Genomic DNA, 25,004 nt, shown 5'->3' on the forward strand with positions numbered 1-25,004 from the left:
CTCTTTCATGTCAACGAGTCACAACAACAACACAAGGGTTGTGTACCTGTGATGTCGTGCTGCCGGAAGGAGTCGCTGTAGATCTGGTGCTGGTTGGGACAGTGTTTCTTCAGCCACTTGCAGACGTCCTGCTGCGTCCACAGAGCCACGGGCTTGGAGAGCTTCACGTATCCCGGCTGGAACAGACAGCAAGGGTCAGAGGTCGTGACCTCGTGGCTTCGTGTAACAACCCTAAAACAGTTACAGTCCCGAAGAGCTTAGTTTACAATATTTAAACACAGCAAATTAATAAATAACACAATCATTTTACAGTTTAAAAACATACACTAGTTTCTAGCGGCAAAATATATATCAATAGATTTTTTCATGATACAGTATCAATATACTTCGATGTTTAGGCTTTCAAGTTATTTGAAGTTTATATTTACTCTATTCATGTTTGTGTTGCAATTAATCATCCGAGGCCTCTAGATGGCAGCAGTCGTTACGTCCTCCACAGCTAAAGGAAGAATGATGACTGAGGACGAGAGGATACAGTGAGTCCAGCAGCTTTTAAAGCTGATGTTTGGACATATTTTGGTTTGAAAACAAATGAAAGTAGTTACGACTTCATCAAGAGTCATGTGGTCTGTAAATACTACAACACCAGAGTCAAGTACTGGACAATACTACACATGTATACTTGTTACTACACTATCACAACACCAGAGTCAAGTACTGGACAATACTACACATATATACTTGTTACTACACTATCACAACACCAGAGTCAAGTACTGGACAATACTACACATATATACTTGTTACTACACTATCACAACACCAGAGTCAAGTACTGGACAATACTGCACATGTATACTTGTTACTACACTATCACAACACCAGAGTCAAGTACTGGACAATACTACACATATATACTTGTTACTACACTATCACAACACCAGAGTCAAGTACTGGACAATACTACACATATATACTTGTTACTACACTATCACAACACCAGAGTCAAGTACTGGACAATACTACACATATATACTTGTTACTACACTATCACAACACCAGAGTCAAGTACTGGACAATACTACACATATATACTTGTTACTACACTATCACAACACCAGAGTCAAGTACTGGACAATACTACACATATATACTTGATACTACACTATCACAACACCAGAGTCAAGTACTGGACAATACTACACATATTTACTTGTTACTACACTATCACAACACCAGAGTCAAGTACTGGACAATACTACACATATATACTTGTTACTACACTATCACAACACCAGAGTCAAGTACTGGACAATACTACACATATATACTTGTTACTATACTATCACAACACCAGAGTCAAGTACTGGACAATACTACACATATATACTTGTTACTACACTATCACAACACCAGAGTCAAGTACTGGACAATACTACACATATATACTTGTTACTACACTATCACAACACCAGAGTCAAGTACTGGACAATACTACACATATATACTTGTTACTACACTATCACAACACCAGAGTCAAGTACTGGACAATACTACACATATATACTTGATACTACACTATCACAACACCAGAGTCAAGTACTGGACAACACTACACATATATACTTGTTACTACACTATCACAACACCAGAGTCAAGTACTGGACAATACTACACATATATACTTGATACTCCACAATCAACACCAGAGTCAAGTACTGGACAATACTACACATATATACTTGTTACTACACTATCACAACACCAGAGTCAAGTACTGGACAATACTACACATATATACTTGATACTACACTATCACAACACCAGAGTCAAGTACTGGACAATACTACACATATATACTTGTTACTACACTATCACAACACCAGAGTCAAGTACTGGACAATACTACACATATATACTTGATACTCCACTATCACAACACCAGAGTCAAGTACTGGACAATACTACACATATATACTTGATACTACACTATCACAACACCAGAGTCAAGTACTGGACAATACTACACATATATACTTGATACTCCACTATCACAACACCAGAGTCAAGTACTGGACAATACTACACATATATACTTGATACTACACTATCACAACACCAGAGTCAAGTACTGGACAATACTACACATATATACTTGATACTACACTATCACAACACCAGAGTCAAGTACTGGACAATACTACACATATATACTTGTTACTACACTATCACAACACCAGAGTCAAGTACTGGACAATACTACACATATATACTTGATACTACACTATCACTATACATCACTATATATTTTGATAAGTATCAAAATACTCCTCTAGACATTATAAAGTATATGCTTCAATAGCATCAGTAAGAACTTTGAGGAACAAGAATAAAACTAGTTTCTACATTTTTCTCTTCACTTCTTCTTGTTTCACATCTTTTTTCCAATGTCACACATTTACGTTCGTCACCTTTTTTCTCACTGATCTTCGTGAGATTTTTTTTTTTTTTCAACAAAGAGCCAAATTGTCTTTTCTTCTCTACGTTCCATGTGTTCCTCAGTGAACATCTGGTGGAAGATCATCAGTGACTGTGATTCAATGTAACATCAACCTTGAAGTTAACAAGACACACCTGTCAGTCACATGTTCCACTAGTTTCACTGACTTTAAAAAGATCAACTCTGGTGTCATTAAACATCAACTAGTATCAACTCTGGTGTCATTAAATATCAACTAGTATCAACTCTGGTGTCATTAAACATCAACTAGTATCAACTCTGGTATCATTAAACATCAACTAGTATCAACTCTGGTGTCATTAAACATCAACTAGTATCAACTCTGGTGTCATTAAACATCAACTAGTATCAACTCTGGTGTCATTAAACATCAACTAGTATCAACTCTGGTGTCATTAAACATCAACTAGTATCAACTCTGGTGTCATTAAACATCAACTAGTATCAACTCTGGTGTCATTAAACATCAACTAGTATCAACTCTGGTGTCATTAAACATCAACTAGTATCAACTCTGGTGTCATTAAACATCAACTAGTATCAACTCTGGTGTCATTAAACATCAACTAGTATCAACTCTGGTGTCATTAAACATCAACTAGTATCAACTCTGGTGTCATTAAACATCAACTAGTATAAACTCTGGTGTCATTAAACATCAACTAGTATCAACTCTGGTGTCATTAAACATCAACTAGTATCGACTCTGGTGTCATTAAACATCAACTAGTATCAACTCTGGTGTCATTAAACATCAACTAGTATCAACTCTGGTGTCATTAAACATCAACTAGTATCGACTCTGGTGTCATTAAACATCAACTAGTATCAACTCTGGTGTCATTAAACATCAACTAGTATCAACTCTGGTGTCATTAAACATCAACTAGTATCGACTCTGGTGTCATTAAACATCAACTAGTATCAACTCTGGTGTCATTAAACATCAACTAGTATCAACTCTGGTGTCATTAAACATCAACTAGTATCAACTCTGGTGTCATTAAACATCAACTAGTATCGACTCTGGTGTCATTAAACATCAACTAGTATCAACTCTGGTGTCATTAAACATCAACTAGTATCAACTCTGGTGTCATTAAACATCAACTAGTATCAACTCTGGTGTCATTAAACATCAACTAGTATCGACTCTGGTGTCATTAAACATCAACTAGTATCGACTCTGGTGTCATTAAACATCAACTAGTATCAACTCTGGTGTCATTAAACATCAACTAGTATCAACTCTGGTGTCATTAAACATCAACTAGTATCGACTCTGGTGTCATTAAACATCAACTAGTATCAACTCTGGTGTCATTAAACATCAACTAGTATCAACTCTGGTGTCATTAAACATCAACTAGTATCAACTCTGGTGTCATTAAACATCAACTAGTATCAACTCTGGTGTCATTAAACATCAACTAGTATCAACTCTGGTGTCATTAAACATCAACAAGTATCAACTCTTATGTCATTAAACATCAACTAGTATCAACTCTGGTGTCATTAAACATCAACTCGTATCAACTCTGGTGTCATTAAACATCAACTAGTATCAACTCTGGTGTCATTAAACATCAACTAGTATCAACTCTGGTGTCATTAAACATCAACTAGTATCAACTCTGGTGTCATTAAACATCAACTAGTATCAACTCTGGTGTCATTAAACATCAACTAGTATCAACTCTGGTGTCATTAAACATCAACTAGTATCAACTCTGGTGTCATTAAACATCAACTAGTATCAACTCTGGTGTCATTAAACATCAACTAGTATCAACTCTGGTGTCATTAAACATCAACTAGTATCAACTCTGGTGTCATTAAACATCAACTAGTATCAACTCTGGTGTCATTAAACATCAACTAGTATCAACTCTGGTATCATTAAACATCAACTAGTATCAACTCTGGTGTCATTAAACATCAACTAGTATCAACTCTGGTGTCATTAAACATCAACTAGTATCAACTCTGGTGTCATTAAACATCAACTAGTATCAACTCTGGTGTCATTAAACAACAACTAGTATCAACTCTGGTGTCATTAAACATCAACTAGTATCGACTCTGGTGTCATTAAACATCAACTAGTATCAACTCTGGTGTCATTAAACATCAACTAGTATCAACTCTGGTGTCATTAAACATCAACTAGTATCGACTCTGGTGTCATTAAACATCAACTAGTATCAACTCTGGTGTCATTAAACATCAACTAGTATCAACTCTGGTGTCATTAAACATCAACTAGTATCGACTCTGGTGTCATTAAACATCAACTAGTATCAACTCTGGTGTCATTAAACATCAACTAGTATCAACTCTGGTGTCATTAAACATCAACTAGTATCGACTCTGGTGTCATTAAACATCAACTAGTATCAACTCTGGTGTCATTAAACATCAACTAGTATCAACTCTGGTGTCATTAAACATCAACTAGTATCAACTCTGGTGTCATTAAACATCAACTAGTATCGACTCTGGTGTCATTAAACATCAACTAGTATCAACTCTGGTGTCATTAAACATCAACTAGTATCAACTCTGGTGTCATTAAACATCAACTAGTATCGACTCTGGTGTCATTAAACATCAACTAGTATCGACTCTGGTGTCATTAAACATCAACTAGTATCAACTCTGGTGTCATTAAACATCAACTAGTATCAACTCTGGTGTCATTAAACATCAACTCGTATCAACTCTGGTGTCATTAAACATCAACTAGTATCAACTCTGGTGTCATTAAACATCAACTAGTATCAACTCTGGTGTCATTAAACATCAACTAGTATCAACTCTGGTGTCATTAAACATCAACTAGTATCAACTCTGGTGTCATTAAACATCAACTAGTATCAACTCTGGTGTCATTAAACATCAACAAGTATCAACTCTTATGTCATTAAACATCAACTAGTATCAACTCTGGTGTCATTAAACATCAACTCGTATCAACTCTGGTGTCATTAAACATCAACTAGTATCAACTCTGGTGTCATTAAACATCAACTAGTATCAACTCTGGTGTCATTAAACATCAACTAGTATCAACTCTGGTGTCATTAAACATCAACTAGTATCAACTCTGGTGTCATTAAACATCAACTAGTATCAACTCTGGTGTCATTAAACATCAACTAGTATCAACTCTGGTGTCATTAAACATCAACTAGTATCAACTCTGGTGTCATTAAACATCAACTAGTATCAACTCTGGTGTCATTAAACATCAACTAGTATCAACTCTGGTGTCATTAAACATCAACTAGTATCAACTCTGGTGTCATTAAACATCAACTAGTATCAACTCTGGTATCATTAAACATCAACTAGTATCAACTCTGGTGTCATTAAACATCAACTAGTATCAACTCTGGTGTCATTAAACATCAACTAGTATCAACTCTGGTGTCATTAAACATCAACTAGTATCAACTCTGGTGTCATTAAACAACAACTAGTATCAACTCTGGTGTCATTAAACATCAACTAGTATCGACTCTGGTGTCATTAAACATCAACTAGTATCAACTCTGGTGTCATTAAACATCAACTAGTATCAACTCTGGTGTCATTAAACATCAACTAGTATCGACTCTGGTGTCATTAAACATCAACTAGTATCAACTCTGGTGTCATTAAACATCAACTAGTATCAACTCTGGTGTCATTAAACATCAACTAGTATCAACTCTGGTGTCATTAAACATCAACTAGTATCAACTCTGGTGTCATTAAACATCAACTAGTATCAACTCTGGTGTCATTAAACATCAACTAGTATCAACTCTGGTGTCATTAAACATCAACTAGTATCGACTCTGGTGTCATTAAACATCAACTAGTATCAACTCTGGTGTCATTAAACATCAACTAGTATCGACTCTGGTGTCATTAAACATCAACTAGTATCAACTCTGGTGTCATTAAACATCAACTAGTATCAACTCTGGTGTCATTAAACATCAACTAGTATCAACTCTGGTGTCATTAAACATCAACTAGTATCGACTCTGGTGTCATTAAACATCAACTAGTATCAACTCTGGTGTCATTAAACATCAACTAGTATCAACTCTGGTGTCATTAAACATCAACTAGTATCGACTCTGGTGTCATTAAACATCAACTATTATCAACTCTGGTGTCATTAAACATCAACTAGTATCAACTCTGGTGTCATTAAACATCAACTAGTATCAACTCTGGTGTCATTAAACATCAACTAGTATCAACTCTGGTGTCATTAAACATCAACTAGTATCGACTCTGGTGTCATTAAACATCAACTAGTATCAACTCTGGTGTCATTAAACATCAACTAGTATCAACTCTGGTGTCATTAAACATCAACTAGTATCAACTCTGGTGTCATTAAACATCAACTAGTATCAACTCTGGTGTCATTAAACATCAACTAGTATCAACTCTGGTGTCATTAAACATCAACTAGTATCGACTCTGGTGTCATTAAACATCAACTAGTATCAACTCTGGTGTCATTAAACATCAACTAGTATCAACTCTGGTGTCATTAAACATCAACTAGTATCAACTCTGGTGTCATTAAACATCAACTAGTATCAACTCTGGTGTCATTAAACATCAACTAGTATCAACTCTGGTGTCATTAAACATCAACTAGTATCAACTCTGGTCTCATGTAGTGAATGTTCTTCAAGACGCAGTAACTTCTCATCATCACCATGTTTTACACTTTATCACTTTAAAAAGTTGCTCTGAAATCTTGACGAACGAGAGGTTACGAGAGTCCATTATAATGTAATAATGGCTTCACTCCTCAAGCTGTGACCATGCTTTGTTTATACAACGACTCCCTTGGAGGTGGAGAGCATTGATGATGCGCGGTTCCAAACCTCCATGCTTGACCAATCACAGCAGAGTGAGTGTGGTTATGGTCAACAAGATTTCATCTCCAGAAAAACAAAAAAACTCCATCTGCTCGAGGTTCGTTTTCCTCGACACTGTCGCTCACGGTGACTTTATCTTAACTAGTTGAGTTTTATTTGTCAAGTGTAGTAACTAAGTTACGATGATTTAACGATTCGACGCCTCTAGTGGAGAAAGTAAAAACTACATCAAGGAAAACTGCAAATAAATATGGATGTGATTCTATTTTTCCTTTATTGTTTTGCATATTTTCGGAGATTAAATGCAATACATTTGCAACATGTTCTGATTTAAGACCTTTTTCTTTCCCTTTTTTACCCGTTTTTCTTACCAAAAAATCCTCAAAATGTGATTCAAAGGAGAAAAAGGTAATAATTTTAAACACTCAAATGTCATTTCACAGAACCTTCAGCATCAAAACAGCAAAAGTCAAGGTCAAAGAAGATGTTTTTGTCAAGAACAAAATAATGAGACCAAAATATAAATGTTTATTCATCTTGTTTTACTGCAGCAGATCTTTTTAATGAATCTTTCTTGTGGTTTCAGAGAATCAGTGAAATATTGTTTTTATAGATAATGTTTGTGAATCAATGACCTCCTTGGCAGAGGTATTGTTCTTCAGTCTCTTCACTGACTGGTCCAGAAGTTATTGTTCAGTGATTTAAACGAGAAAACAAACGATAATGATCCAAAATAATAATAATAATAAATATAATAAATTATGATAAACCTTAAAACACCTTTTGATTCATGAGTTTTATCTTTAAAAACTAAAGATTCTAACAATTCTATCTTCATTCATTTCTAGACTTTAAATCAATCAAAAATGTTGATGAAATATTATATATATATATATAATATATTAAAATAAATGATTGACATTTTCAAAAAGAAATGTATTCAATGATTAAAAAACTAAATTGTTTATGTTATGTTTTTAAAGCATCACATTTAAAGATAACAATTTAATTTAATACTTTTTACACTTATTTTCTTTGTAATCATTGAATAAGAAACTGTGAATATTTGTTGATACTGTTTAATATTATAATTAAACAAACACAGAATATTTATTGATTAACATTTTAATATTTAATTAAAAATGTTATAAATTAAAAATGTCCGTTTATTTCTACAATATTAATATCAAACTGTCAACATTTAAAAAATAAATGATTATTTCACTTAAATTCAAATCAAGCTTCGACATTATTTCGTTCAAGTTTTTCAAAAAACAAAATATAAAACCAAATAAAACATCTTTTTTTGGGCCTTCGGGTCACGTTGACCCAGAGATGACACGAGAAATATTACAATGAAAAAAAGATCAGAAGCGTTTTCTCAGCCGGAAGTTGATCGGTCACCGGAAACGGAAGTTTATTTTCATGTCCTTCAAAACAATGATTAAAAACTGTGATTTGTTATTTTTTACTTTAACCAAAACCATAACTTGACAATCTTGGCATCAGAGAAACACAAATTAATAATAAAAGATTAATTTACTTTCAAGTTATTTTTCGTGGATCAAAGAAAACGAGCAGCTTCACATTAATGCTGGCATGCTGCCCTCTAGTGTCGCCTGCAGGTACTACAGCTGAGTCAGTCGACTGGTCACGTGACTACACGTCACTGTTTGTGTTATTTATCAAGAATTCTTTATCGTCGTCAGTGGACACCCTGGAAAGGAAGCACGTGGATTCAAACACAAACCCATTAAATAAATAAAGCACTAAAATATTTTATTTGTTTTATTATTATTATTATTTAATTTATATAAACATATATTATTCTAGTTCATATAAATGCATTTAATGATTTCTTTAAAATAAATACAATTCAAAATAAAAATATAATAGTTTCACAATTTTAATTCAAGTGAAGATTTTAATGAACAAATCATTTAATTAAACTATTTAAAGAAACATTTAATTAAAAAAACAAATTTTATTTAAAAAACAACATTATTTAATAATAAAAAATAAAAACATTTAATTTAATAAACAACATTTAATTAAAAAAAAACAAAACATAATTTGATAAAGAAAAACAACTACATTTAATTAAAAAAAACCCCCATCATTTAATAAAAAAACAACAACAATTTAATTGAAAAAACAACATTTAATTTAAAAAAATGTTATTTTAAAAACAAAATTTAATTAAAAAAATAACATTAAATTTGAAAAAAAAACATTTAATTAAAAAAAAAATGCAATTTTTAAAAACAAAATTGGATTAAAAAAACAAACATTTAATTTAAAAAACATTTCATTTAAAAAACAACATTATTTAATAATAAAAAATAAAAACATTTAATTTAATAAACGACATTTAATTAAAAAAAAAAAAAACATAATTTGATAAAGAAAAACAACTACATTTAATTTAAAAAAAACCCATCATTTAATAAAAAAAACAACAACAATTTAATTGAAAAAACAACATTTAATTTTAAAAAATGTTATTTTAAAAACAAAATTTAATTTAAAAAATAACATTAAATTTGAAAAAAAAAACATTTAATTAAAAAAAAAAAAGAATTTTTAAAAACAAAATTGGATTAAAAAAACAAACATTTAATTTAAAAAACATTTAATTTAAAAAACATTTAATTTAAAAAACAACATTTCATTTAAAAAACATTTCATTGTTCTCGTCCAGAAATGTTTCCATGAGAAACAAACTTGGAGTGAACAACGTTCATCGTCCCAGCTAGCAAGGATCTGAGCACAAACATCAGAACCAACGACACCTTAAATCATGAAACACTTTATTGTTTCATTTTTATTTCTCTTCATGTTTCATTTGTTTTTATAGTTTTTGTATTTTATTACAATCGTACATGTTTTATATATTATTTAATCGACATTCATTTTGTTATTTGGCATTTTATTAATATTATGTGATTTTTATTTGGTATTTTATCAAGTTTGTATTTGGGGAAATTGTGAGTGTGTGTGTGTGTGTGAATTATTGTGTCAGATTGGTGTCCTTTCCAGGGTGTCCCTCGCCTCAAACCTGAACTAGGATAAACTCCAGTTCGTTTGTATTTTTGTATTTTAAATTATAAAAGTTTTTATCATCTTAATAAATAATAATGAAAGACACCATCAGGTGAGTGACAGTTCATCAGGTGAGTGACATCTAATTAGGTGAGTGACAGTTCATCAGGTGAGTGACATCTAATCAGGTGAGTGACAGTTCATCAGATGAGTGACACCATCAGGTGAGTGACACCATCAGATGAGTGACAGTTCATCAGGTGAGTGACATCTAATCATGTGAGTGACAGTTCATCAGATGAGTGACACCATCAGATGAGTGACAGTTCATCAGGTGAGTGACACCATCAGGTGAGTGACATCTGTCAGGTGACTGACATCTAATCAGGTGAGTGACAGTTCATCAGATGAGTGACACCATCAGGTGAGTGACATCTGTCAGGTGAGTGACATCTAATCAGGTGAGTGACAGTTCATCAGATGAGTGACACCATCAGATGAGTGACAGTTCATCAGATGAGTGACACCATCAGGTGAGTGACAGTTCATCAGATGAGTGACAGTTCATCAGATGAGTGACACCATCAGATGAGTGACAGTTCATCAGATGAGTGACACCATCAGGTGAGTGACAGTTCATCAGATGAGTGACAGTTCATCAGATGAGTGACACCATCAGATGAGTGATAGTTCATCAGATGAGTGACACCATCAGGTGAGTGACAGTTCATCAGATGAGTGACAGTTCATCAGATGAGTGACACCATCAGATGAGTGACAGTTCATCAGATGAGTGACACCATCAGATGAGTGACAGTTCATCAGATGAGTGACACCATCAGGTGAGTGACAGTTCATCAGATGAGTGACAGTTCATCAGATGAGTGACACCATCAGGTGAGTGACAGTTCATCAGATGAGTGACAGTTCATCAGATGAGTGACACCATCAGATGAGTGACAGTTCATCAGATGAGTGACACCATCAGGTGAGTGACAGTTCATCAGATGAGTGACAGTTCATCAGATGAGTGACACCATCAGATGAGTGACAGTTCATCGGATGAGTGACACCATCAGGTGAGTGACAGTTCATCAGGTGACTGACAGTTCATCAGGTGAGTGACAGTTCATCAGATGAGTGACACCATCAGGTGAGTGACAGTTCATCAGATTAGTGACACCATCAGATGAGTGACACCATCAGGTGAGTGACACCATCAGGTGAGTGACAGTTCATCAGGTGAGTGACAGTTCATCAGGTGAGTGACAGTTCATCAGGTGAGTGACAGTTCATCAGGTGAGTGACACCATCAGATGAGTGACACCATCAGGTGAGTGACACCATCAGGTGAGTGACAGTTCATCAGGTGAGTGACAGTTCATCAGGTGAGTGACAGTTCATCAGGTGAGTGACAGTTCATCAGGTGAGTGACACCATCTGGTGAGTGACAGTTCATCAGGTGAGTGACAGTTCATCAGGTGAGTGACAGTTCATCAGGTGAGTGACACCATCAGGTGAGTGACAGTTCATCAGGTGACTGACAGTTCATCAGGTGAGTGACAGTTCATCAGGTGAGTGACAGTTCATCAGGTGACTGACAGTTCATCAGGTGACTGACAGTTCATCAGGTGAGTGACAGTTCATCAGGTGAGTGACAGTTCATCAGGTGAGTGACAGTTCATCAGGTGAGTGACAGTTCATCAGGTGAGTGACACCATCTGGTGAGTGACAGTTCATCAGGTGAGTGACAGTTCATCAGGTGAGTGACAGTTCATCAGGTGAGTGACACCATCAGGTGAGTGACACCATCAGGTGACTGACAGTTCATCAGGTGAGTGACAGTTCATCAGATGAGTGACACCATCAGGTGAGTGACACCATCAGGTGAGTGACAGTTCATCAGGTGAGTGACAGTTCATCAGGTGAGTGACACCATCAGGTGAGCGACACCATCAGGTGAGTGACACCATCAGGTGAGTGACACCATCAGGTGAGTGACAGTTCATCAGGTGAGCGACACCATCAGGTGAGTGACAGTTCATCAGATGAGTGACACCATCAGGTGAGTGACACCATCAGGTGAGTGACACCATCAGGTGAGTGACACCATCAGGTGAGTGACACCATCAGGTGAGTGACAGTTCATCAGGTGAGCGACACCATCAGGTGAGTGACAGTTCATCAGATGAGTGACACCATCAGGTGAGTGACACCATCAGGTGAGTGACAGCTGTCAGGCGACTCACCCGGGTGAGCTCAGACTCGGACACGGAGCGATGAGGGGGCGAGCGCCGCTGGTACATGGAGGGTCCGAGGCTCTGGTCCAGAGGTCCTCCGTCCTCGTCCTGGTCCAGCCGCGAGCTCATGTCTTCAGGACACACTCGCTCCAGACCATTCTGGCTCAGGCTGCAGTGAAGAGCTGGACACACGGAAGGTTGCGGGTTCAAATCCAGGCACAGATTATTCATTTTTCTCCACTAGATGGCGCCACATATCCTCAGATGACGGTTCTTTATACACGTTTTTACAATAAAATATATGAAGAATTTGTTTTGATATGAGTGACTATTTATTATGTTCTTGAGAAATATATGTAGAAGCAAATATTTTGACTGAAAATAAAAAAATAAATATTTTTAACGTTCTATTCATTTTTCAAACTTGTCTTTTGTCATGTTTTATATTCTATTTATCTCTTTATTTATTTTCTTCTGCTTCAGAAGTAAAAATACTTTGAACTACACTTTACAAGTATTTTTATTTTACTTTAAGTGATTTATTTACTTTCATTCTGTTAGTATGTTCTTCCGTGTTAGTGGGTTTACTCCGGACACTCCGGTTTCCTCCCACAGTCCAAAAACATACAGAGGTTGATGGACAATCTTATAGTGTGTATATATTACAGAGCCTCAGAGAGTAATACTACAGAGCCTCAGAGAGTAATACTACAGAGCCTCAGAGAGTAATACTACAGAGCCTCAGAGAGTAATACTACAGAGCCTCAGAGAGTAATACTACAGAGCCTCAGAGAGTAATACTACAGAGCCTCAGAGAGTAATACTACAGAGCCTCAGAGAGTAATACTACAGAGCCTCACAGAGTAATACTACAGAGCCTCAGAGAGTAATACTACAGAGCCTCAGAGAGTAATACTACAGAGCCTCAGAGAGTAATACTACAGAGCCTCAGAGAGTAATACTACAGAGCCTCACAGAGTAATACTACAGAGCCTCAGAGAGTAATACTACAGAGCCTCAGAGAGTAATACTACAGAGCCTCAGAGAGTAATACTACAGAGCCTCACAGAGTAATACTACAGAGCCTCAGAGAGTAATACTACAGAGCCTCACAGAGTAATACTACAGAGCCTCAGAGAGTAATACTATAGAGCCTCACAGAGTAATACTACAGAGCCTCACAGAGTAATACTACAGAGCCTCAGAGAGTAATACTACAGAGCCTCACAGAGTAATACTATAGAGCCTCACAGAGTAATACTACAGAGCCTCACAGAGTAATACTACACAGCCTCACAGAGTAATATTACAGAGCCTCAGAGAGTAATACTACACAGCCTCACAGAGTAATACTACAGAGCCTCAGAGAGTAATACTACAGAGCCTCACAGAGTAATACTACGGAGCCTCACAGAGTAATACTACAGAGCCTCAGAGAGTAATACTACAGAGCCTCACAGAGTAATACTACAGAGCCTCACAGAGTAATACTACAGAGCCACACAGAGTAATACTACAGAGCCTCACAGAGTAATACTACAGAGCCCAACAGAGTAATACTACAGAGCCTCACAGAGTAATATTACAGAGCCTCACAGAGTAATACTACAGAGCCTGAGGAGAAATACTACAGAGCCTCACATAGTAATACTACAGAGCCTCAGAGAGTAATACTACAGAGCCTCACAGAGTTATTCTACAGAGCCTCACATAGTAATACTACAGAGCCTCAGAGAGTAATACTACAGAGCCTCACAGAGTAATACTACAGAGTCCAACAGAGTAATACTACAGAGCCTCACAGAGTAATACTACAGAGCCTCACAGAGTAATACTACAAAGCTTCAGAGAGTAATACTACAGAGCCTCACAGAGTAATACTACAGAGCCTCAGAGAGTAATACTACAGAGCCTCACAGAGTAATACTACAGAGCCTCACAGAGTAATACTACAGAGCCTCACAGAGTAATACTACAGAGCCTCACAGAGTAATACTATGTATATACTATTATATTAGAGAAACATGCTTTATTATTATTATAGAATCTCATCATAATCGTGTGAAAGTTGAACATTTGAACATATTTTATAAAACCAAAACAATTGATTCAAGAAAAGTTTCTGTTTCCAGTTATTGCTTCACGTCGTGTCAGAAACAAAGAGCTTAAGATGTTCTGCATGTCAGAGACGTCAAGGTCGTGTGAGCAGATCAAGCGTCTGAACGAAGCACAGGCGACGGATGACGAGAAAACAAAGGATTAGAGACGAAGAGCAAGAGTCACAGGAGGACAATGATTGGATCAGCAAGACGACTTTAAACACTGACTATAGATAGAAGTTTCTAGTTTCCTGTCATCAGCCGTGAGATCATGATGAGAGAAGATGTTCACCGCGCGTCATCAATGCTCTCCACCTCCAAGGGACTCGTTGTATAAACAAGGGTGATTACAGCTGGAGGAGGAGTGAAGCCATTATTACGTCATAATGGACTCTCGTAACCTCTCGTTCGTCCAGATTTCAGAGCAACTTTATAAAGTAATAAAGTGTAAAACATGGTCATGATGAGAAGTTACTGCGTCACATTCACTACATGACACCAGAGTTGATACTAGTTGATGTTTAATGACACCAGAGTTGATACTAGTTGATGTTTAATGACACCAGAGTTGATACTAGTTGATGTTTAATGACACCAGAGTTGATACTAGTTGATGTTTAATGACACCAGAGTTGATACTAGTTGATGTTTAATGACACCAGAGTTGATACTAGTTGATGTTTAATGACACCAGAGTAGATACTAGTTGATGTTTAATGACACCAGAGTTGATACTAGTTGATGTTTAATGACACCAGAGTTGATACTAGTTGATGTTTAATGACACCAGAGTTGATACTAGTTGATGTTTAATGACACCAGAGTTGATACTAGTTGATGTTTAATGACACCAGAGTTGATACTAGTTGATGTTTAATGACACCAGAGTTGATACTAGTTGATGTTTAATGACACCAGAGTTGATACTAGTTGATGTTTAATGACACCAGAGTTGATACTAGTTGATGTTTAATGACACCAGAGTTGATACTAGTTGATGTTTAATGACACCAGAGTTGATACTAGTTGATGTTTAATGACACCAGAGTAGATGCTAGTTGATGTTTAATGACACCAGAGTTGATACTAGTTGATGTTTAATGACACCAGAGTAGATACTAGTTGATGTTTAATGACACCAGAGTTGATACTAGTTGATGTTTAATGACACCAGAGTTGATACTAGTTGATGTTTAATGACACCAGAGTTGATACTAGTTGATGTTTAATGACACCAGAGTTGATACTAGTTGATGTTTAATGACACCAGAGTTGATACTAGTTGATGTTTAATGACACCAGAGTAGATACTAGTTGATGTTTAATGACACCAGAGTTGATACTAGTTGATGTTTAATGACACCAGAGTTGATACTAGTTGATGTTTAATGACACCAGAGTTGATACTAGTTGATGTTTAATGACACCAGAGTTGATACTAGTTGATGTTTAATGACACCAGAGTTGATACTAGTTGATGTTTAATGACACCAGAGTTGATACTAGTTGATGTTTAATGACACCAGAGTTGATACTAGTTGATGTTTAATGACACCAGAGTTGATACTAGTTGATGTTTAATGACACCAGAGTTGATACTAGTTGATGTTTAATGACACCAGAGTAGATGCTAGTTGATGTTTAATGACACCAGAGTAGATGCTAGTTGATGTTTAATGACACCAGAGTTGATACTAGTTGATGTTTAATGACACCAGAGTTGATACTAGTTGATGTTTAATGACACCAGAGTTGATACTAGTTGATGTTTAATGACACCAGAGTTGATACTAGTTGATGTTTAATGACACCAGAGTTGATACTAGTTGATGTTTAATGACACCAGAGTTGATACTAGTTGATGTTTAATGACACCAGAGTTGATACTAGTTGATGTTTAATGACACCAGAGTTGATACTAGTTGATGTTTAATGACACCAGAGTAGATGCTAGTTGATGTTTAATGACACCAGAGTAGATGCTAGTTGATGTTTAATGACACCAGAGTTGATACTAGTTGATGTTTAATGACACCAGAGTTGATACTAGTTGATGTTTAATGACACCAGAGTTGATACTAGTTGATGTTTAATGACACCAGAGTTGATACTAGTTGATGTTTAATGACACCAGAGTTGATACTAGTTGATGTTTAATGACACCAGAGTTGATACTAGTTGATGATTAATGACACCAGAGTTGATACTAGTTGATGTTTAATGACACCAGAGTTGATACTAGTTGATGTTTAATGACACCAGAGTTGATACTAGTTGATGTTTAATGACACCAGAGTTGATACTAGTTGATGTTTAATGACACCAGAGTTGATACTAGTTGATGTTTAATGACACCAGAGTTGATAGTAGTTGATGTTTAATGACACCAGAGTTGATACTAGTTGATGTTTAATGACACCAGAGTTGATACTAGTTGATGTTTAATGACACCAGAGTAGATGCTAGTTGATGTTTAATGACACCAGAGTTGATACTAGTTGATGTTTAATGACACCAGAGTTGATACTAGTTGATGTTTAATGACACCAGAGTAGATGCTAGTTGATGTTTAATGACACCAGAGTTGATACTAGTTGATGTTTAATGACACCAGAGTTGATACTAGTTGATGTTTAATGACACCAGAGATGATACTAGTTGATGTTTAATGACACCAGAGTTGATACGAGTTGATGTTTAATGACACCAGAGTTGATACTAGTTGATGTTTAATGACACCAGAGTTGATACTAGTTGATGTTTAATGACACCAGAGTTGATACTAGTTGATGTTTAATGACACCAGAGTAGATACTAGTTGATGTTTAATGACACCAGAGTTGATACTAGTTGATGTTTAATGACACCAGAGTTGATACTAGTTGATGTTTAATGACACCAGAGTTGATACTAGTTGATGTTTAATGACACCAGAGTTGATACTAGTTGATGTTTAATGACACCAGAGTTGATACTAGTTGATGTTTAATGACACCAGAGTTGATACTAGTTGATGTTTAATGACACCAGAGTTGATACTAGTTGATGTTTAATGACACCAGAGTTGATACTAGTTGATGTTTAATGACACCAGAGTTGATACTAGTTGATGTTTAATGACACCAGAGTTGATACTAGTTGATGTTTAATGACACCAGAGTTGATACTAGTTGATGTTTAATGACACCAGAGTTGATACTAGTTGATGTTTAATGACACCAGAGTTGATACTAGTTGATGTTTAATGACACCAGAGTTGATACTAGTTGATGTTTAATGACACCAGAGTTGATACTAGTTGATGTTTAATGACACCAGAGTTGATACTAGTTGATGTTTAATGACACCAGAGTTGATACTAGTTGATGTTTAATGACACCAGAGTTGATACTAGTTGATGTTTAATGACACCAGAGTTGATACTAGTTGATGTTTAATGACACCAGAGTAGATGCTAGTTGATGTTTAATGACACCAGAGTTGATACTAGTTGATGTTTAATGACACCAGAGTTGATACTAGTTGATGTTTAATGACACCAGAGTAGATACTAGTTGATGTTTAATGACACCAGAGTTGATACTAGTTGATGTTTAATGACACCAGAGTTGATACTAGTTGATGTTTAATGACACCAGAGTTGATACTAGTTGATGTTTAATGACACCAGAGTTGATACTAGTTGATGTTTAATGACACCAGAGTTGATACTAGTCGATGTTTAATGACACCAGAGTTGATACTAGTTGATGTTTAATGACACCAGAGTTGATACTAGTTGATGTTTAATGACACCAGAGTTGATACTAGTTGATGTTTAATGACACCAGAGTTGATACTAGTTGATGTTTAATGACACCAGAGTTGATACTAGTTGATGTTTAATGACACCAGAGTTGATACTAGTTGATGTTTAATGACACCAGAGTTGATACTAGTTGATGTTTAATGACACCAGAGTAGATGCTAGTTGATGTTTAATGACACCAGAGTTGATACTAGTTGATGTTTAATGACACCAGAGTTGATACTAGTTGATGTTTAATGACACCAGAGTAGATGCTAGTTGATGTTTAATGACACCAGAGTTGATACTAGTTGATGTTTAATGACACCAGAGTTGATACTAGTTGATGTTTAATGACACCAGAGTTGATACTAGTTGATGTTTAATGACACCAGAGTTGATACTAGTTGATGTTTAATGACACCAGAGTTGATACTAGTTGATGTTTAATGACACCAGAGTTGATACTAGTTGATGTTTAATGACACCAGAGTTGATACTAGTTGATGTTTAATGACACCAGAGTTGATACTAGTCGATGTTTAATGACACCAGAGTTGATACTAGTTGATGTTTAATTACACCAGAGTTGATACTAGTTAGATGTTTAATGACACCAGAGTTGATACTAGTTGATGTTTAATGACACCAGAGTTGATACTAGTTGATGTTTAATGACACCAGAGTTGATACTAGTTGATGTTTAATGACACCAGAGTTGATACTAGTTGATGTTTAATGACACCAGAGTTGATACTAGTTGATGTTTAATGACACCAGAGTTGATACTAGTTGATGTTTAATGACACCAGAGTTGATACTAGTTGATGTTTAATGACACCAGAGTTGATACTAGTTGATGTTTAATGACACCAGAGTTGATACTAGTTGATGTTTAATGACACCAGAGTTGATACTAGTTGATGTTTAATGACACCAGAGTTGATACTAGTTGATGTTTAGTGACACCAGAGTTGATACTAGTTGATGTTTAATGACACCAGAGTTGATACTAGTTGATGTTTAATGACACCAGAGTTGATACTAGTTGATGTTTAATGACACCAGAGTTGATACTAGTTGATGTTTAATGACACCAGAGTTGATACTAGTTGATGTTTAATGACACCAGAGTTGATACTAGTTGATGTTTAATGACACCAGAGTTGATACTAGTTGATGTTTAATGACACCAGAGTTGATACTAGTTGATGTTTAATGACACCAGAGTTGATACTAGTTTATGTTTAATGACACCAGAGTTGATACTAGGAGGAAGAGGAGGAAGAGGAAGAGCGAGGAGGAAGAGGAGGAAGAGGAAGAGCGAGGAGGAAGAGGAGGAAGAGGGTGAGAGAAGAAGAAAAGACTTCAGAGAGAAAAAGTGTGACTGACCTACTTAACAAGTCAAACCACAGAAGCTAAATATAAACTCACTGTTCAAACAAGCTGCACCTCAAACAACACAAATAGTTTTTACTCATTTAGACACGAAGAAGAAATGAAGTGACTTTCTTGAAGTTTGACTTCTTTACAGGAAATATACTTCAACACACACACTTATCTACACACACACTGATCTACACACACACTGATCTACACACACACTTATCTACACACACACACTGATCCACACACACACTTATCTACACACACACTGATCTACACACACACTGATCCACACACACACTTATCTACACACACACTTATCTACACACACACTGATCTACACACACACTTATCTACACACACACTGATCCACACACACACTGATCCACACACACACTTATCTACACGCACACACTGATCCACACACACTGATCTACACACACACTTATCTACACACACACTGATCCACACACACACACTTATCTACACACACACTTATCTACACACACACTGATCTACACACACACTGATCTACAAACACACTGATCCACACACACACACTGATCCACACACACACTGATCTACACACACACTGATCTACACACACACTGATCCACACACACACTGATCCACACACACACTGATCCACACAAACTGATCTACACACACACACTGATCCACACACACACACTGATCCACACACACACACTGATCTACACACACACACTGATCTACACACACACACACTGATCCACACACACACTGATCTACACACACACTGATCCACACACACACTGATCCACACACACACTGATCTACACACACACTGATCCACACACACACTGATCTACACACACACACACTGATCTACACACACACACACTGATCCACACACACTGATCTACACACACACTGATCCACACACACACTGATCTACACACACACTGATCCACACACACTGATCTACACACACACTGATCTACACACACACTGATCCACACACACACACTGATCCACACACACACTGATCTACACACACACTGATCCACACACACACTGATCTACACACACACTGATCCACACACACACTGATCCACACAAACTGATCTACACACACACACTGATCCACACACACACACTGATCCACACACACACTGATCTACACACACACACTGATCCACACACACACTGATCTACACACACACACACTGATCCATACACACACTGATCTACACACACACTGATCTACACACACACACACACACTGATCCACACACACACTGATCTACACACACACTGATCCACACACACACTGATCTACACACACACTGATCCACACACACACTGATCTACACACACACTGATCCACACACACACTGATCCACACACACACTGATCTACACACACACTGATCTACACACACACTGATCTACACACACACTGATCCACACACACACTGATCTACACAAACACTGATCCACACACACACTGATCTACACACACACTGATCCACACACACTGATCTACACACACACTGATCCACACACACACTGATCTACACACACACTGATCCACACACACACTGATCTACACACACACTGATCCACACACACACTGATCTACACACACACTGATCTACACACACACTGATCTACACACACACTGATCTACACACACACTGATCTACACACACACTGATCCACACACACTGATCTACACACACACTGATCCACACACACACTGATCTACACACACACTGATCTACACACACACTGATCTACACACACACTGATCTACACACACACTGATCCACACACACTGATCTACACACACACTGATCTACACCAACATTCATTTCTAATCAACAGTTAATATTGATTTAAATCAATAGTTAATATTGATTTAAATCAATAGTTAATAGATGGTTGTACCGTCCAGCTTAGTGAACCAGGAACAATCTGTGGTTATTATATCTGCATAAGAAAACTTAATTATTATTTTATTTAGTTCACAAAGTGTTTTTTGTTTCATCCAATCAGGAGGAGACGTCTCGACCAATCAGGAGGAGACGTCTCGACCAATCAGGAGGAGACGTCTCGACCAATAAGCTGAAGAATATTCTGTCGCGTCTCAGCCTCGTTGATCCAACTGTGTTTGATCTCATGGAACTAGAACCTGATCGTGTGACCCGGGTCTAAAGAGTCTCAGGTTTATTGAGGGATCAATAAAGTTCTACCTAACTATTGATTTGATCTCAAACACGTTAGCCATGACTTCCACCTTTTCTATCCTCAGCTGCTCTGGGGTCAGTGCTGCTGGACCAGGACCTTCTACACCTTCACTCCAGATCCAGCTCCACGCGGATCCCTGTCCTCCTTCCTGGACCCAGTCACAGCAGTCCGGTCTGGTTCTGCTCCAGGTTTCTGCCTCTTACAACTCATTGAGTCGGATCGGAAACTGCTTTTCTCTCGAGTTGAAAGTGTCTTCGAACGACTCTCTTGTTTCAATAAAGTTGGATTGAAATGAAGACTCGAAGGCTGAAGAGCAGGAAGTGAAAGGTCATCGCCGAGGTCGCGGAGCAGGTTCGACCGTTTTAATCTCTTCCATCTCGAGCAAAGAATTTACTTTCAGAACTTCCTGTAGTTTTAATACACAGTTTGTTTGATGTACATTTGTATCAGTGTCGTCAGAATAATGGAATTTAACTTTATATTTCTTACACGTAAAGTTTGATGATAAAATTCGAAAAACAATAATATCTTAGAGGTTCAACATTTAAGGGAATATTAAAAAAAATTGAATTTACTTTGAAATGACTTGAATGAGAATAAATCAAATTTAAGTTACTTCCACAGTAGTTACAGCAGTAACTTGAACTTAATAACTAGATAACTAGTCAAACGTGATACTTCAGGTTCAAGAACCAAAATGTTTTATTGGACCAGAGGTTTTATTTAAAGTGTGGAAATGAAACGTCTCTATTCCTGTCCAGTCGCTCAATATCAAGCTTTATTCATTTTTAAGTAAAAACTTCACAAACTGCAGGAGCCTCGAGGCGTCTTGAAGTGTTTGACCCGCATTTAGACTCGACTCAGTCGTCAAGACGCTCGTCTGAAGTCTCCAAGTGCTCCAGAGTATTCCAGAGTATTCCAGAGTATTACAGAATATATCAGAATATATCAGAATATATCAGAATATTCCAGAATATATCAGAATATTCCAGAATATATCAGAATATATCAGAATATATCAGAATATTCCAGAATATATCAGAATATATCAGAATATTCCAGAATATATCAGAATATTCCAGAATATATCAGAATATATCAGAATATTTCAGAATATATCAGAATATTCCAGAATATATCAGAATATTCCAGAATATTTCAGAATATTTCAGAATATTCCAGAATATTTCAGAATATTTCAGAATATTCCAGAATATTTCAGAATATTTCAGAATATTTCAGAATATTTCAGAATATATCAGAATATATCAGAATATTCCAGAATATATCAGAATATATCAGAATATTTCAGAATATTTCAGAATATATCAGAATATTCCAGAATATATCAGAATATTCCAGAATATTTCAGAATATTTCAGAATATTCCAGAATATTTCAGAATATTTCAGAATATTCCAGAATATTTCAGAATATTTCAGAATATTTCAGAATATTTCAGAATATATCAGAATATATCAGAATATTCCAGAATATATCAGAATATATCAGAATATTTCAGAATATTTCAGAATATATCAGAATATTCCAGAATATATCAGAATATATCAGAATATTTCAGAATATTCCAGAATATATCAGAATATTCCAGAATATTTCAGAATATTTCAGAATATTTCAGAATATTTCAGAATATATCAGAATATTCCAGAATATTTCAGAATATTCCAGAATATATCAGAATATATCAGAATATTTCAGAATATTCCAGAATATATCAGAATATATCAGAATATTTCAGAATATTCCAGAATATATCAGAATATATCAGAATATTCCAGAATATATCAGAATATTCCAGAATATTTCAGAATATATCAGAATATTTCAGAATATTCCAGAATATTTCAGAATATTTCAGAATATTCCAGAATATTTCAGAATATTCCAGAATATATCAGAATATATCAGAATATTTCAGAATATTCCAGAATATATCAGAATATATCAGAATATTTCAGAATATTCCAGAATATTCCAGAATATATCAGAATATATCAGAATATTTCAGAATATTCCAGAATATATCAGAATATTCCAGAATATTTCAGAATATTTCAGAATATTTCAGAATATTCCAGAATATTTCAGAATATTTCAGAATATTCCAGAATATTTCAGAATATTCCAGAATATTTCAGAATATTTCAGAATATTCCAGAATATTTCAGAATATTTCAGAATATTCCAGAATATTTCAGAATATTCCAGAATATTCCAGAATATTTCAGAATATTCCAGAATATATCAGAATATTTCAGAATATTCCTGAATATTCCAGAATATTTCAGTCGTCACCTCTCGCTGACCTTCAGAGTCTCAGACTCTCTCGATCAGTGGCGGGACGTGAAACACTTTAACAAGTTTGTTTGTTTGTTTGTTTGTTTGTTTGTTGAGTCAAACAAACGTCTTCGATTCTTGGAGGTTCATTGTTTCATGTCCTTGTGTTTGACGAGATGTATTCGCACCGTTTGAAGCTTCGTAAATAAACCTCCTTAAACCCTAGAGTCGTATGAAGAGACGCGTCGAGACTCATATCAATAAATACCAAATGATCTCGTGATTCACATCGACGTGTTCGCAGATGATGGAAGTTCATCCGAGGTTTGTGTCGATCCAGTGATTATAGACGCTGATTAAAAAACGACACGTAAAAGTTCAAAAACATGTATGAAACTATTTGAACAAATCGAAAAATGAAAGAAAATACAAATTTTGGATCAGATTAAATACAAAATAAATAGTAAAATGATATGATTTAATTAAAACTTTTTAAACTTGAACC

General features: G+C 35.9%; 1 protein-coding gene across 1 annotated transcript in view; it reads right to left on the reverse strand.

Annotated features, from left to right (window-relative positions):
• The window catches only part of samd12 (sterile alpha motif domain containing 12), an 85,840-nt gene that overhangs the window by 54,375 nt on the left and 6,461 nt on the right, over nt 1-25,004 (reverse strand). The window contains exons 2-3 of the mRNA XM_087786164.1: nt 12,705-12,877; nt 47-176 (exon numbers count right to left, since the gene is read on the reverse strand). Coding sequence (XP_087642290.1) covers nt 47-176; nt 12,705-12,877 — 303 coding nt within the window. The remainder of the gene's footprint in view (nt 1-46; nt 177-12,704; nt 12,878-25,004) is intronic.

The sequence above is a fragment of the Callionymus lyra genome, chromosome 3, assembly GCF_982586985.1.
Source record: "Callionymus lyra chromosome 3, fCalLyr1.hap1.1, whole genome shotgun sequence".
Taxonomy (NCBI): domain Eukaryota; kingdom Metazoa; phylum Chordata; class Actinopteri; order Syngnathiformes; family Callionymidae; genus Callionymus; species Callionymus lyra.